The 14,937-nt window shown below is 36.7% G+C and overlaps 1 protein-coding gene across 2 annotated transcripts; it reads left to right on the forward strand.

The window, feature by feature from the left end:
- Positions 1-2,999: 2,999 nt before the first annotated feature.
- On the forward strand, positions 3,000-14,876 carry LOC137945243 (agamous-like MADS-box protein AGL11). 2 transcript variants are annotated; one of them, XM_068791024.1, is made up of 9 exons: positions 3,000-3,088; positions 4,400-4,636; positions 8,061-8,142; positions 12,766-12,827; positions 12,945-13,044; positions 13,148-13,189; positions 13,382-13,423; positions 14,390-14,547; positions 14,687-14,876. In XM_068791024.1, the coding sequence occupies exons 2-9, from the start codon at positions 4,455-4,457 to the stop codon at positions 14,688-14,690; spliced, it is 672 nt and encodes a 223-aa protein (XP_068647125.1). In that variant the 5' UTR covers positions 3,000-3,088; positions 4,400-4,454; the 3' UTR covers positions 14,691-14,876. The 2 variants fall into 2 exon arrangements, with proteins under 2 accessions (XP_068647125.1, XP_068647126.1); XM_068791025.1 differs by lacking the exon at positions 3,000-3,088 and adding an exon at positions 4,202-4,289.
- Positions 14,877-14,937: the final 61 nt, after the last annotated feature.

A 14,937-nucleotide genomic window follows, 5' to 3' on the forward strand; every position in this document is an offset into this window, starting at 1 on the left:
TTTTTTATGGCTAGATTATTATTTTGAAGTATTGACAGATTATTCCTTGGTCAACATATTATTTGGTACAAATACTTGTATTAGATTATTTCATGAGACAATTTTACAAGGATTATTTTGGTTCGTATTATATGGGCACAAGTCATTTTAGCTGCTGCTATTGTATCTCTTTGGATGAGACATTATTATTGAAGAAGAGGTGGCCTCAATATCTTTTCTCATACCATAATTTATTTGACTCTAAAAAATATCTCGATTGGGACACCATCATTTATTTAACTCTCAAAAATATCACGGTTGGGACACCATGATTACAAATATCCCATTACTCTTTCTCCCCTATAATGACTTTTATTACTCCTACCACTTGAGAGTCGTTGTCCTATGGAGGGACACAGTGGTGGATAAGTTTTACACTTCAGAGCAATGCTGATAGACACACCACCTACATAAGATGGAGTGTGCCCTAATTCCAGCATGGGTTAAGACTGGAGTATGGAGCAATGTCTTAGCAACTAGGAGTGATTTTTACTCTCACCTATCTTATGCCAGCAGGGCCTCATGGAAGTACACACCAGTGTGAGGGGGAGTGTTGGAAGATGTGCTATTTTATACAAAAAAATTATATACATAATTTGTAGGAAGTTGGGAGTTCATGTTGTTCTCTCACCCCCAGCTTGAGGGGGAGTGTGGGAAGATAGGGTCCAAGCCCACATGACAAAGGAAGGCCCGCATATCCAAGTGTGTTGGAAGATGGGCCCAAACCCATAAGACCAAGGAAGACCCACACATCCAAGAGATGTGGAAGATGGCTCAAGGCCCGTAGATCAAGGAGAATGCCCATACAATGATGGCAGGATGGTAAATAAAGGGTCATATCATAGAGATAGCATTAATGTAATTAGGTTAAAGTTCCAGGGTTAAAACCCTAAACCCTAAGTTCGGGGGTAATGTTGTAATACAGTAGTTTGATTATGTTACGGAATAGTCCCACATGGATTAGTGAGATCAAAGATCTTGAGTTTATTAGTTGAGAAAGAGGTTTCCTAAGACGACTAGTCATTTTGGGATAGGCCTTGGACCTAACTTCACATGGTATCAGAGCAAGGTTCTCAAATGTGGGCATCTACCCAAATTATACCACCACGTGAGGGCCTCTACCCAAATTATCCACGTGCCTACATGTGAGGAGGAGTGTTAAGGATATTCCCACATACATCAGTGAGTACAAATATCTTGCATTTATTAGTTGGCAGAAGAGGTTTTCTAAGTGGCTAGTCATTTTTTTTTAGAACTTGATTAATTCCGAAAGTACAACACCTTTATTTATAGTAGATGAAGTGATAGAGTCCTTATACAATTAACCTTTAAATCTCCTAATTACATTCCAACTCTAACTCTCTAAGATAAGTCTATCTTGAAAGGATAACACAATCTAATACAGTTCTAATATAAGTTGAATTATAACTTTTCTTCAATAACTTGGAAATAAGGGAGGTGGTGAGCTTGTGGCCTTATCCTTATGGGTCCCACGTGATCTTCCAACTCATATTGATAAGATTCCAGCTCGTGGTATCTTTGTTGGTCCCACTTGATCTTCAAGTCTTCTAACTCATGCTAGCTTTCGTGAGGACTCTTCTTGGTATCCCACGTCATCACGGTGGGTCCCACCAGCTCGTGCACTATGGTGGACCCCGCATTGTAACAGATCTATAAATTGAGCTTTAGGGGAAGGGTTAGGACATCAAGTCCATAACCTCTTCTTCCTCTGGATTTCTCTAAAAAAAAAAAAAAAAAAATCTGAAAGAGAGGAGAAGGCTTGAATGTCTTACCTCTTAGGCAAAACTCTTATTTATAGTGTGACAATGCACTTAGGGCTACAACTCAATAGATTAAAAGACATAATCAAACAAAGTATTTACATCTTTATGACATCCTTATGGAACTTATCATAAATTACCACTTTGCCACTCCTTTAACGTGTGGGCTTCTAGCCTTGAGCTTGTGGGCTTGAGCCCATCTTCCAACACCTAACAAAGCCAAACTCAAAATTTTCCAAGTTTCGCTTGTTAGTTTGTGAGCTGATTCATTAGCATGGATTTTTTAACGAAAATATCTTTTACTCTAATTGTTCTCGTCAATTCCCTCTTTAGTTGGTTGATAATTGCTCTTATTTACCTCAAACCTCAAAGACGATTGATAGTTCAACTCTTTTGGGTTCTTCAGCATATAATGTTATTGTTTGTCAATGGAATAAACACTATTGATGGAGGTATTTGCTATTTCTTTTAGGTCTATTAAGTTGGTTATTATACATTAGTATGCTCCATTACAAAGTCTTGGATTTCTTTGCAATAACTTGCAGTTCAATGGTACTAAATTCATCACATTATTTTCTTTATTTATTTTTATAATTTTTTTATAGTTTTAAATGTAGGTTAAAGCTCGAACCCAACTCGAGCTTGAGTTCAAACTTAGTTAAAACTTTTGGGCTCAAGGCCGAGCACGAGTTTAAGTTCAAGTTCAAAGTATTCAGATCAAACCAAGCTCAAACATATGCAGGTTCAAGCTTGGCTAGGCTCGATGCTACCCTAGTGGCGAGGGAATTCTTCTTCGATAATTATTTTTTGAAAATATAAAAGATTAATATTTTTATTACTTTAATCTATGTTAAAAGTACTTTTTTACTTTGGAAAAGAAGCCCAACACTCCATCCATATTTCCATGGGAAACAGATTGTCAAAAAAGTAAATAAAGCAGTCAACGGACAGAAAAGAAATAATAATGATAATAATCGATGATAAATTACCAAATTTAATTTGTAAATATGTTTCAATATGGCTAAAATATAAAGCATTGGCGGGTGGCGAAGGCGTCAGCATTTGGGAAAGCTTTCTCTCTCTTTATGGACGGTCGTTTTCCCCCTCTCTCTCTCAAGCTCTCCATGTTCATGCAACACTTCTCTGGTTCTCTCTCTGTAAGAGAGGACCGCCGGAAAAAGGAAGCAGAGATCGGCGGAGATTTCGGACTCTAAATCCGTAATTTCTTCTCTCCAGCGTTTTTCTTAACTCCGACATTTGCAGTTTCGGTAAGTGATCAGCTGTGGAAGAAAGTAACTCTGGTATTTTGATTTTCCGTTTTCGATTGCTTCTTTCCCGTATCTGTTTGGATTTACTCGTTTTTGAGTATCCGCTTGTTCGCATGTGAAAGTTTCAGTGATTCTAAGTAGAAAAGAGACTGTGAAGCTTCAAAATTAATTCTCACGAGGAGGAGGAGGCCGATTTTGTCTTCTACCGAGCGAGCGCTTCGAATTTCGACCTTTTTTTTTCTCTCTGTGGAAGATCTCACCACGGTTTTGAATGATTTTTTTTTCTGCACATAACTGGCAGTCGAGAAAGCAAACAGAACTTCATCCTTAAATCTTGGCTTTCGCAGGAATTCGTCTCGGAAAGTTTCAACTTTCGACAATCGTTTTTTCTTTGAGTTCTTCGTGTTCTAGACGAATTGACGCTTCAAATACTTGATTCTTGTCAATTGTCTTTTGAGAAACTACCTTAACGGCTCACCGACAGTTGTTGTTAACAATCAAAACGGTACTCGTCAACGAATTCTGAAATTTAAAATGCCCTCTTAAGGCGTACAAATTGCTCTATATTTTCTCACGGTTGACATCTGCTTCTCTCTCTCTTCTTTTTTTTTTTTTGGTTTCCTGATGAGAATTCTGTTGCTTTGGAAAAGAGTGAATCGTCTCATGTAGTTTACGAACTGAAATCCTCTAGTTATACTCAGATTCAAACTTTTTCTCCTTCAAATTGAAAAGTGATTTTTGTATGAAGATTACAAGCGATGCAATACGCAAAAACCAATCTCGTTCTTTTGACAACTTTTTGAAATGTTTCAGCTGACTGATCATACTGTTCGCAAGTTCTTCTCTTTTTTTACCGTTGTCCGTTCCTCCTGGGTTAACTTCGATGAATCGTTCGCCAATTTCCGAAGTAAGCTGTGCTTGAGAATTTTCAATTTTTACAGAAAAAAAAAGAATGGCTTAAGCGATTATTTTTACGCTGGTTCGAAATGTTCGTCTTCCTTCCTCTATTATCAGAAGGGTTAACATCTCCCCTCATTTTTAACACCAAAAATAAAAAGAAAGAGAAGGCTCAAGCGATTTATCCTGTTGTTCTTCTGTTCAGAAACTCAGTTGATCGAGTCGCCTGTTTCGGGAATTCTGGTCTTCTGGATTTAATCTTTTCTCGTAAAGTGGAAGGAGTAGCAGTATCATTCCATATATAGTACTAATTTGGATGCCGGAAGCCTTTTAATTTTATTCATTTGATTCCTTTTCCCTTTACATCAGTTTGCGTTTATACAACGTCTCCCTTGCTCATTTGTTCTTCTTCAGATTCATCCAGCAAAAGAGCGGTAAAAAAGCAATAAAGAAACAGAAACTCACTCCGATGGGGAGAGGAAAAATTGAGATCAAGAGGATCGAGAACACAACTAACCGTCAAGTCACCTTCTGCAAGCGCCGAAATGGGCTTCTGAAGAAGGCGTACGAGCTATCAGTGCTCTGTGATGCGGAAGTAGCTCTCATTGTGTTTTCCAGCCGTGGCCGCCTCTACGAGTACTCCAACAACAGGTCATTTTTACTCACACCCCTTTTTTTTTTTTTTTTTCCTAATTTTTTGTTTTGCAAGAGACAAGAAAGACTAGATCCATATCCTGATCACTCTATATGATATGATTATCATAATCCATACCTTTATCTGTTAAGAAGGCTTTGTGAAAAAAAAAAGCAGATAAAGACGAGCAAGAATTGATTATAAGCTTGCAAAACAAATAAAATCAATAAAAATCTAGATGACGACGACGACGAAGAAGAAGAAGGACGGAAAAGGGGGGAACAAGGGAGAGCACTGTAACTCAAGTATTATCAACAAGTAAGAACTTAAAAACAAAAAACAAAACAAAACTTGCCCTCCTGCTTGGTGATCGCATCTTGACAACATACTCGATACACGATGTGGGATTTTGTTGTTCTTGCTGCACAGTCGTAACTTCTTTTTGTGAGTATAGCCCTAAAAAGGTCCCCAGTTGGAGAAGAGTTTAGAAGAAGAAGAAATCCGACTGAACCGTGTCTGTAGGACGAACTAGAAAAGAAATGCTTAGATTATTCAGTTCTTGAATCTAATTGTTTACCCGTCTTCAACCGTTTCTGAGGCAACTTTAAGAGTACTCTGTGTGCTTCGTTCAGTGTTCTTGATGACTGAAAGAGACAGAAGTTATAGTTATGTTTCTTTAATTTAGGGAACCATGGAAAAAGTTTCTTAAATGTTCTCTTTGATCGAAAGAGAGTGGAGTTAAGCACTTAAGCTTGCTTGGACAATATGGGAAAAAAAGAGTAATTAGGGTCTTCATTCCTCTGGAAAGATTATTACTCCGATTTAGTAAAACTCATGCTATCTGTTCAATTCACAAGAATTGTACTATTTAGCTGTTGAAGCTAAATAAACAAGAAACTAAAGCTGCAAATCTTATTTACCCATGCAAATGCTTAGTTTAGTTCATATTGCCTTGCAATCCACTATGTCACTCAGCGGAAAATATGAAGTACTCCATCTCTTTACTACTGTTAGAAATCATAGAAGAACTCAGATGAATATCTATGAATATCTACACCCAGTCCCCTTCTCCCATGTTTAGACTGTCGTGTGGTCCGACCAAGAAAATGTTGACATGGACAGCAATCCTCGAGAAATCCTAGTTATCTGCTCTTTCAGTTTTCTATTCTTTATGAGTTTTTCTGCTTAGTAAAGAAACTATCTTCTGTTCAGTTTCCACTCTCTTTCTTCAGTTACCTTCCTAGTTACAGAAGAGAATCTTTCTTTTCTTTCTCCGAATATCTCTTTCCTAATGTTAGCATCTTACCGCCTATCGTAGATTAAATGATGAAAGAAACTCAGGCTTCAAAGTTCAATCTTCCTATAGTTACCTCTCTTTTCAAGCTGCCAGAGAAAAAACCCATATCGGAAGTGTCGCCTCCGTATTCAGGATTAGCCGACCAGGTTTTGGATCTGGAAACCTGTTTCTTTCTCGAGCTCCGAAGTAATGTACGCCACATTTTCCTTATGTTGTCAGGCTGCTAAGCTCCCTGTGGGACTCCTTTCCTGAAGAAGAAACTTGCCTGCGCCAGTCTCATTGGAAAAGAAACAAAAAAAAAAAAAAAAAATGGAAATTGGCAGCCTCACTCAGTACGATTTTGTATATGATACAGGTTTCATAGTACCAAGTGAGGTGGGATGTCATTCAAGCAGGCTAGAATATCCTATATTTAGTTGAATCCTAAGAGTCTAGCATCTTCTAGGGTATTCAACCCCTTTCAGAGCAACTTATCTTTCATCCTTCAACATTTCGATTATCAGCATCTTCACTTTGAACATCTGTAGGAATAAGGTTCACGAAGCATCTTAATTCAGTTCCATGACAATCTACTGGGTCTTCATTGAAGTTTTCTTCATTTCACAAAACTTGGAATATATAACTTATGCCTCAAATAGGATTAAGGATCCTCACTCCCTAGGTTCACAGACTGAGATCAGCTCTGCCCTTTCCTAGCAGCATATTACTAGAATCACACTAGTGGTAACGTGCTCCTGGCAAATCCCAGCTTTCGGGTACTTTGATCTAGCTTTTCAGTGAATCTCTTAGCAACCCCATTACTGGGGTTCCTTTTTTCTTCTCTGGACAGTAATATAATGCACGAAGGAGATAACCAGGCTAGGGTAGATAGGCCTGAAATTGGAAGACAAACAAAATGTAAAATGGGGAAGAGGAAGTAGGAAAGTAGTGGATCTACTTTCTTGTTCTGGCTTGATTATATTTTGAAAGATTTTCTGAGAAACAGAAAATAGTTTTTATTGCCTTTGTGGGGAAGCAGAAATTATTCGGTCTCAGTAGGTTTACCGGTACAAACGAAAAAATCTGACAGACTGAAATCTACAATGACAGCATGGATAGAGAGAGGGAAGAGAGAGATAGAGAGAGAGAGAGAGCTGTCATCTGCGTTCTGCCATACATGAGTAAGTTCTACGAACTGTGAGGGATGGTGTGAATCAGAACTTACTACAGAAGGGTCCTTTCTTTCTTTATGGGTTCTTTCTGTGTTTTCCTTATTGAGTGAAAAACTGAAGTGAACAGCTTTTGAACACCCGCATCTGTCACTCTTTGGAATGCTAATGGAGATACTGGTTCTTCCTGACACTGCATCTCTTCTGGCTGCTGCGACAAACCACCAAAAAAAATAATAATAATAATAAATAAATAAATAAAATAAAACATATAAGCATTAAATACGTCTCTCCACATTGCAGCATTACCAGTTGAAAGGGGCCTCTTCTCTTCAGGCACATAAGAAGGCACACATATACATACTACTGAAGTCCACAACCTTTATTAGGATAGGGAATCCATTTTTAAGAAAACGGATAGAAGCTGGTTCTGAACCTCAGATCTCTGGTTCAGATAGCTTCCAGTTGTTTGATTTTATCAAAAGGCATAAAAACGAAGATCAGAATAGATAACGCTGCTCAAACCCAGTTTAGTATTCCACAAAGCTTGAAGGAAACACTATACGCTGCTTTTGTTCAAACCCAGTTTAGAATTTCATAAAAGTTTGAAGAAAATGCTGGAGAAAAACCAAACTTGAACTTGATAAATGAAGAAAAACAGTTACCAGTTTTCTCTGGTCTTCCATTCCGTATTGAAGTTTGGAATCAAATCTAACTTTAACGTACTTGTTATCTCCCAAAATCAGTCTTTCTTCATTGTCTCTTTGTCTGGGCACGCCATTCTCTTTTGCTTTTCCTGCACTTTTAATTACGAATATTTTAGTTTCTAACCCTTCGAAAGATGAATCTGAGTGATCTCTTCCTTCAGACTCTTCTTATCATTCTTTTATCATTTTACTTTATATGAACACAGGGAAATATTTATAAATTTATTTAGCATCTCGTTATATATATATATATATATATTTATTTACGTTAAAATTGTTGTTTCTGCAGCATTAAATCAACGATTGAGAAATATAAGAAAGCATGCGCCGACAGTTCAAATACAACCTCCATTACTGAAGCCAATTCTCAAGTAAGTCTGCTTATCCTTTTTCCGATATTGAAAGTGTGGAGTGTGAGAGGAGTAGGAAGAAAAGAAAGAGAACTCTATTCTTCTCATTGTCTATTAGATAAGTACAGAGGAATTTCGTAAGGCTATATGGCTCTCGATTGTGCCCATTTTTTCATACACGTCTGGATATAGTCTTACACATGGGATCTATGTTGTCCCACGTAGAGGTGTCATTGTTGCATACAAACACATATCGAACGGATTTTTCCGAAGACATTGAGAATCAAAATTCATTAAGAAAGATCCCCTAAGGAGAAAGAAGATAGATGGACTACTTATTTGGCTTTTTCGTTCTGATAACTCTACATCTTTCCGTAACTTGCATGCCTAACAACCAGTCACAAGCTAAGTAGAATATTAGAATTATTAGGACTTTAGGGTTCATTGCCCACCTATGAAGAAATGCCACAAAAATTTCAGAAATAAACTTGAAGGATAAGCCCGGAATATTAGTAATCCAACCACTGACAACTCTTAAGGAAATTGTGGTTTAATTTCAAGTTTAAACAAAAAGCTTGAATTTGCTCCACCAACCAAAAAACAAATTTGTCTGAGTCTTCAAAAACTGATTCAAAGTTATAGAAGGTTCCATGTATTTTAGGAGATATGTAATTCTGAGTATTGAGGGGCATTTTTGTTCTCTTATAAATTTTCACTTAAACCCTGATTATAAAGAAGCTGGAAGGGCCTTTCTGGCTCAGATTCCAAAGCAGCCAAGTTACTCCTCTTCTAGAACTCTTTGTTCTCTTCTATTTTCTCCCCAAAATCACATATTTTTCATTTTTAATGAGTTATTTGAACATATTTATGATGTCAGCTTTAGGATCTAGACTCTTGATTAGGCACTAGCCATAATTTTGTGACTTTCCTACATTGACTACTAATAAAGAAGATGTACTAACTAGTGACTTTTTCAAAGACATTCTCCTATTTGAAACTGTTAAAAAAATTACTAGGAAATTACTAAAAGTAGAAAATTGCTAACTTTCCCTAAACAATAACTTTCCAAAAAGATATGTTATATTTCAACCTTCTTCTTTTTATGTTTTCTTCCTTCTTCTGCATTTTTTTAGTTTATTCGGTAGAAAGTCTCTGTCTTCATTCTCTTCTTCTGCATTTTTTTAGTTTATTCGGTAGAAAGTCTCTGTCTTCATTCTCTTTAACTTTTTGTTCTACAATTAAACCATGTACTACATCAGGAAGTCTATTATACATGTAACTTTTAAAACCAATAAAATTCCAAACCACTAGTGGGATTTTTACCCACAATGTACCCTTTCTCTGTCAGAGTGGTTCCGTCCACTCTTGTAGGTGGTAACTTTCCGCACCTAACAGATCGGTTTTTTAGGTGTATTGGCTAGCAGTTGTCATGGTGTCAAAGCTGGGCACGCCACGTCTCGCATTCGAATCCCGTGAGAGGCGGTCAAGAATGGGCGGGGTGGGTGTCAGAGTGGTTCCGTCCACTCTTGTAGGCGGTAACTTTCTGCACCTAACAGATCGGTCTTTTGGGTGTATTGGCTAGCCGCTGTCATTCTCATGTCTAAATCCAATACAATTGATAGGTAGAGAGCTCAAGACATCAATTATGCACTTGGGGCACAAAACAAATAGATGGGACTTAGCCTTGGCACCAAGGTTGGCTTAATTTCATGTCAACATGATTAGCCACCCTATGAGATCTATTATCCAAATCACAAAACCAACAAAATCCCAAATCTTACAAGAAGTGAGACTTTTACCCCCCATTGACAAAGAATTGTTTGAATATTAAACTTTTTAACAATGTAGATAAACTTGTAATAATGTCCTATAAGAATAGTTAGCAAGCTAATTAGATGAGGAAACAAATTATTGATACGGAGTACTGCAGCGACAAGGTGGATTCTCAAATGCATGAGCTGCATTCAGATTATCACAATGCAAAAGAGCTGATTGTGCTAATAAATTCTTAACTGTTGAAATATATACTTGAATCACAAGCTCAACTTTCATATGTTTGAAGGCCCTACATTCAACTTCAACAGTAAGATAAGATACATATCTCTCTTTGTTGACTAAGATACAAGAACTCCAATCACTCTTATCAAAGTAACTTGCCTAATCAGTATTATTAGATAAAAAATGAAAAGTATTTGGAGATCTATGAGAGTTCAAGTCCATGCAAAATTGTTCCTTTGATATGCATGATAATTTGTTTAGCTACTTGTAAATGTCTGAAATGAGATAAGTACATGAATTAACACATTTGATAGGCAACAAAGCTATTTGAACAAGTGAATGACAAACACTATAGGCTGCCCATTAAGTTTTCATATGAGAAGTAATAGCCTGAAGTTGATTGCCGTTAGAAAGAGATAGTTGAGAACATTAGGCTATAGGCATTGAGAAAGGCTTGCAATTAGTCATATTATTTGTAAAGTTGGGTCCAAGGCCCATCCCAAAATGACTAGCCAACTTAGGAAACCTCTTTCCCAAATAATAAACTCAAGATCTTTGTACTCACTAATCCATGTGACACTCCCCTTCACGTGTAGGCCCTCTTTTGTGGCTCTACAAGTAGATAATTTAGGTGTAGGCCCTCTTTTATGTCTATACAAGTGGATAATTTTGGTTTAGGCCCACATATGAGTACCCGCTTTGATACCATGTAAAGTTGGGTGCAAGGCCCATCCTAAAATGACTAATCAACTTAGGAAACTTCTTTCCTAGCTAGTAAACTCAGGATATTTGTACTCACTAATCCATGTGGGACTATTCCTTAACATTATTCTTGTAAAAAACCTATTTGTAGCTAGCTTGAGAGATTAATTGAGCTAGAATTATGTGTAACTTCCTTCAAAAGAACCAAAGGTCACCTATGCCCTATGTATGGTTGAGTATAATAAATTAATAAATTGATGAATAGCAGCAAAGCCAGACTCTATGAGCAACTATATCAAATGCATTAAGACTATATCTAAGGCCCGAAGAACTAATTTTAAATCTTGGGGAGCTTTGATAACACTTCAATAAAGAGTGGGATTATAGAAAGTACTAGTTTGATTTGTCTTGAGGTTCGGTGTAAGAGGAGTAGACACAGGAAAACAAGATGTCATACTGGCTCGATCAAGGACATCAAGAAGATATTTTATTTGAAAAAGCTAAAGACCTGATAACTTGAATTCCAAAATAAAAATGTAAAGAACCGAGCTCTCGTGTTATAAAAATAAAATAAAAAATCAATAGAAAGAGTTTTTTTTTAACTGAAAAAGAAGAGAAGCATTACTGCTCTTAGTATGCTATCATCAACATAGACCAATAAAAAGAGAGATCCTTGAAAAGTCATATAACTACATAGAGAAGAGTCGATCGCATTTGCTTGAAAATCAAACGCAAGAAGAAAAGAACTAAAATATTCAAACCAGGCTCTTGGAGCCTGCTTAAGACCATAGATGACCTTCTTTAATTAGATGACACACATGAGTGGTGTAGGAAGGGTTTCCAAAACTAGATGGTTGTTTCAGCAAGTCTTGGTATTGTTTACATCAGATTGAAATAACTGCCAAACCTTCTGTAACGGCCAAAGAGAGAACTACACAAATGGTTTGTGGTCCTACAATAGGACGAAATGTTTCATTATAGTCAAGACCAACAAGTTGGTGATGAGCTCAAGACTAGCTTCGAACTTGTCTAACGATCCATTTGATTGAAATTTGGTGCCTCAAACCCATTTTGAGCTTACATCTTGCATAGAGGAAGACAAAGGGATAAAATCCCATGTATGTTTAGATAACAAAGCATTGTACTCGTCATCCATGGTTTGCTTCCATTGAGGAAAAGGTAAGGCTTCTTGAGGGATGAAGTAGTTAAGGCAAGTGTGAAAGATGTTGATGGCTTTTGCCCTTGTAATGTTATAGTAAGTATTGACTGGAATGGGAATGGGACTTATATGAAGAACTACCTCTAAGGTGTCATAGGGGGAGGGTACTAGTTCCATTGCTAGTCTACAGACAAGCAGACTACATCCCAAGTTCTAGCTATTGTTATCATGTCATGATAATTATGGTTGGATTTGGATACAATCAAGTGCTTGCCAAAAAGAGGGTTTTTTTTTTCTTCCCCTTCCATAGATCATTGATAGAGAAAGTGTGGCTATTTAGATCTCAGTGAGTCATGCCTTGTAGTTTGAGGCTTCTAAGTGGTAATCAAATGAGACTAGAAATTCTGATCATTTGGTTATATCATTGTCAAGTCATGCGCAAGTAATCTTTTTGAGGTCTTTGTTTTCTGTTATTCTTCCATTACGCCTCTCTCCAATTCATTATATCTCTATCAATGAAGCTGGATATGAAGTCTCACAAGCTAGACCAGAACCTTGTCGACCTTTTACCATACGTGGATAAAACTGAAAATATATTGAATGTTGCATCAAAGCGCTCGCAATCTTCTTCTTCTTCTTCCTTTTTTTTTTTTAATTCTACAGCTTCTTGGACAAGTGATAATAGCTTACAGTCATTTAGCTTTTGCTGAAGATTGAAAAGAGTAGATGTAAATACTGGAGGCAACGTTGGTTATGTCTTGTCGTTTCCTTGGGTGTGAATGCAGTACTATCAACAAGAAGCAGCAAAGCTGCGGCAGCAGATACAAATCCTGCAAAACGCAAACAGGTAACAGAAACCTACTATCATTTGGCTTTTTTAATGTTTTTTGGGCAGTAGTTTGTTGGGGCTTTTCAATGCTTACATAGTTATGTTTTAGATATGACATCTGCTTGGGTGATTCAGGCACTTGATGGGTGACTCTTTAAGTTCTTTAACAGTGAAAGAGCTGAAGCAGCTTGAGAACAGACTCGAACGAGGAATCACACGCATCAGATCAAAAAAGGTCAGGCTTGTTTAGTTGCGGTTTCCTCTCATATCTTCCTCACAGGCACTCTGAAGAACAAGTACTCACCTACATCAGTTTGTTTTTCTCTTTTGTTTATCAGCATGAACTCTTGTTTGCTGAAATTGAGTACATGCAAAAGAGGGTGAGTTTAACTTGATTCCATCTTACATACTTTTCTACTCAAATTTCCAGAGCAGCAGCTTAGAATGAGAAGGAATATTAAGGGTTGTTCATTCATATAAGAGACCCGCATGAATGAATGGTCCTCATTATGCCTCATGTTAAGGGGTTACTTGTTCCTGTGGTGCTAATTGGTTTTTTTCCATTTGAATAGGAAGTGGAGCTCCAAAATGATAACATGTACCTTCGAGCAAAGGTAATCTGTATCAAAAGCTCTGTTTTTTCTTGTTTGATCGGTGCTTCCTCTTAAAAATATTATGCACCCTAAGTTTGCTGCTAGTTGAGTGACATAGTTTTTACAACATCTTTCCGGTCTGTTTAGAACCCCACGGAAAAGAAAAAAAATAATAAAAATTTGACCATTATTATTCCCAAACATAGTTAGTGAAAAGGACAGTGATCATTATCTCATTTTCATTAACTATTTTTTGGGAATAATATTGGTCAAATACTCATTTTCTTTTCTAGGGGTTCCAAACAAACCCTTCAACGCTAATGAAGCCCTCAAGGGTTCTTCACAAAATTAGAGTTAATTGCTTATGCACTCTTGAGATAGAGCATAGACACCTATATATTCAATTTAATGCTTATATAACTGTGTAATATCACTAAGATTCCTACATATTTCTGATTAATATACATAAGTAATTCACTATAATTTCGACTTATGATGCCCTGTTGTAACAACCATAATGTTTCGTGTAGCATGACAATCCATTAAAATCTAAGACATATTGATTGTTACATAAGAATCGCAATCGATTTTTTTTTAACAAAGTGTGAATTCACATTTTTCAAGTAAAAAAACATGTACCTTTTTTTGTTCCTCCTATGATTTATACTCTTCTCATAAGATCGATTTTCAAATATATCTGTCTTAACTCTAAGGGTTTGTTTGGAACCCCATGGAAAAGAAAAAAAATGAGAATTTGATCATTATCTCATTTTTTTTCATTTTTTTTTCTAAGGATTCCAAACATTTACCCTAAAGGGAATTGTTTTTCAAAATTGTCTTAAGAGTATAAAAAAATCGTAGGACCATTTGTTGCTTCATCAATAATTGGGTTCATTTTGTGCTTTCAATTGGAATACCACTTACACAGTTAACCAATGAGTTTTGTTAATTTTGTTGTGATCTGGTTTCATTGTTTGGATATTTTAGATTGCGGAGCAGGATCAGACTGAGCAAGCAACCATGCTGCCAAACTCGGAATTCACTGCAATCCCCAGCTTCGATTCTCGAGAATATTTCCAAGTTCAAATGTTGGAAGCACCACCATCGCAGTATTCACAGCCAGATCAAACGGCCCTTCATCTTAGGTAAGTTTCTCATTTTCTGCTAGTTCAACCTCGAACTGAGAAATAAACTGAGCTAAATAAAACCCACTCTCTTCTTTCTTCCATGTCTATTAGCATTAACGACATTTTCTGAAAAACAATTATCACTCTGTGACACCAGTTAGCAGGAAAGAGATTGAAGGCAGACATCTGACTGGTAGAATAAGTATCCATGTAGCACGAAATGTATAATTGTCTTTTTCCCAATATGTCATTAGTATTTGGAAGATGATGTAGAAAGTCCCATTAGACAACTGTTATAAATCTATGTTTAGTTTCTTTATAATTGTTAAAATACAAGTTCAAGGGTATTTTGATTATTTTTTATATTTTTTTCCCAAATCACATATTTTTCATGATATCATAACTGAA

The sequence above is a fragment of the Aristolochia californica genome, unplaced genomic scaffold (assembly GCF_029961685.1).
Source record: "Aristolochia californica isolate CCGP_79_NKW_82.1479 unplaced genomic scaffold, dmAriCali1.0.hap1 SCAF_12, whole genome shotgun sequence".
Taxonomy (NCBI): domain Eukaryota; kingdom Viridiplantae; phylum Streptophyta; class Magnoliopsida; order Piperales; family Aristolochiaceae; genus Aristolochia; species Aristolochia californica.

Excerpts from the sequence above, each read along its gene's own strand:
- LOC137945243 (XM_068791024.1), top strand. The coding sequence starts at position 4,455 with ATGGGGAGAGGAAAAATTGAGATCAAGAGGATCGAGAACACAACTAAC. Across the intron at positions 12,828-12,944 it reads ATCCTGCAAAACGCAAACAG|GCACTTGATGGGTGACTCTT; the intron begins GTAACAGAAACC and ends TGGGTGATTCAG. Across the intron at positions 13,190-13,381 it reads TTGAGTACATGCAAAAGAGG|GAAGTGGAGCTCCAAAATGA; the intron begins GTGAGTTTAACT and ends CCATTTGAATAG.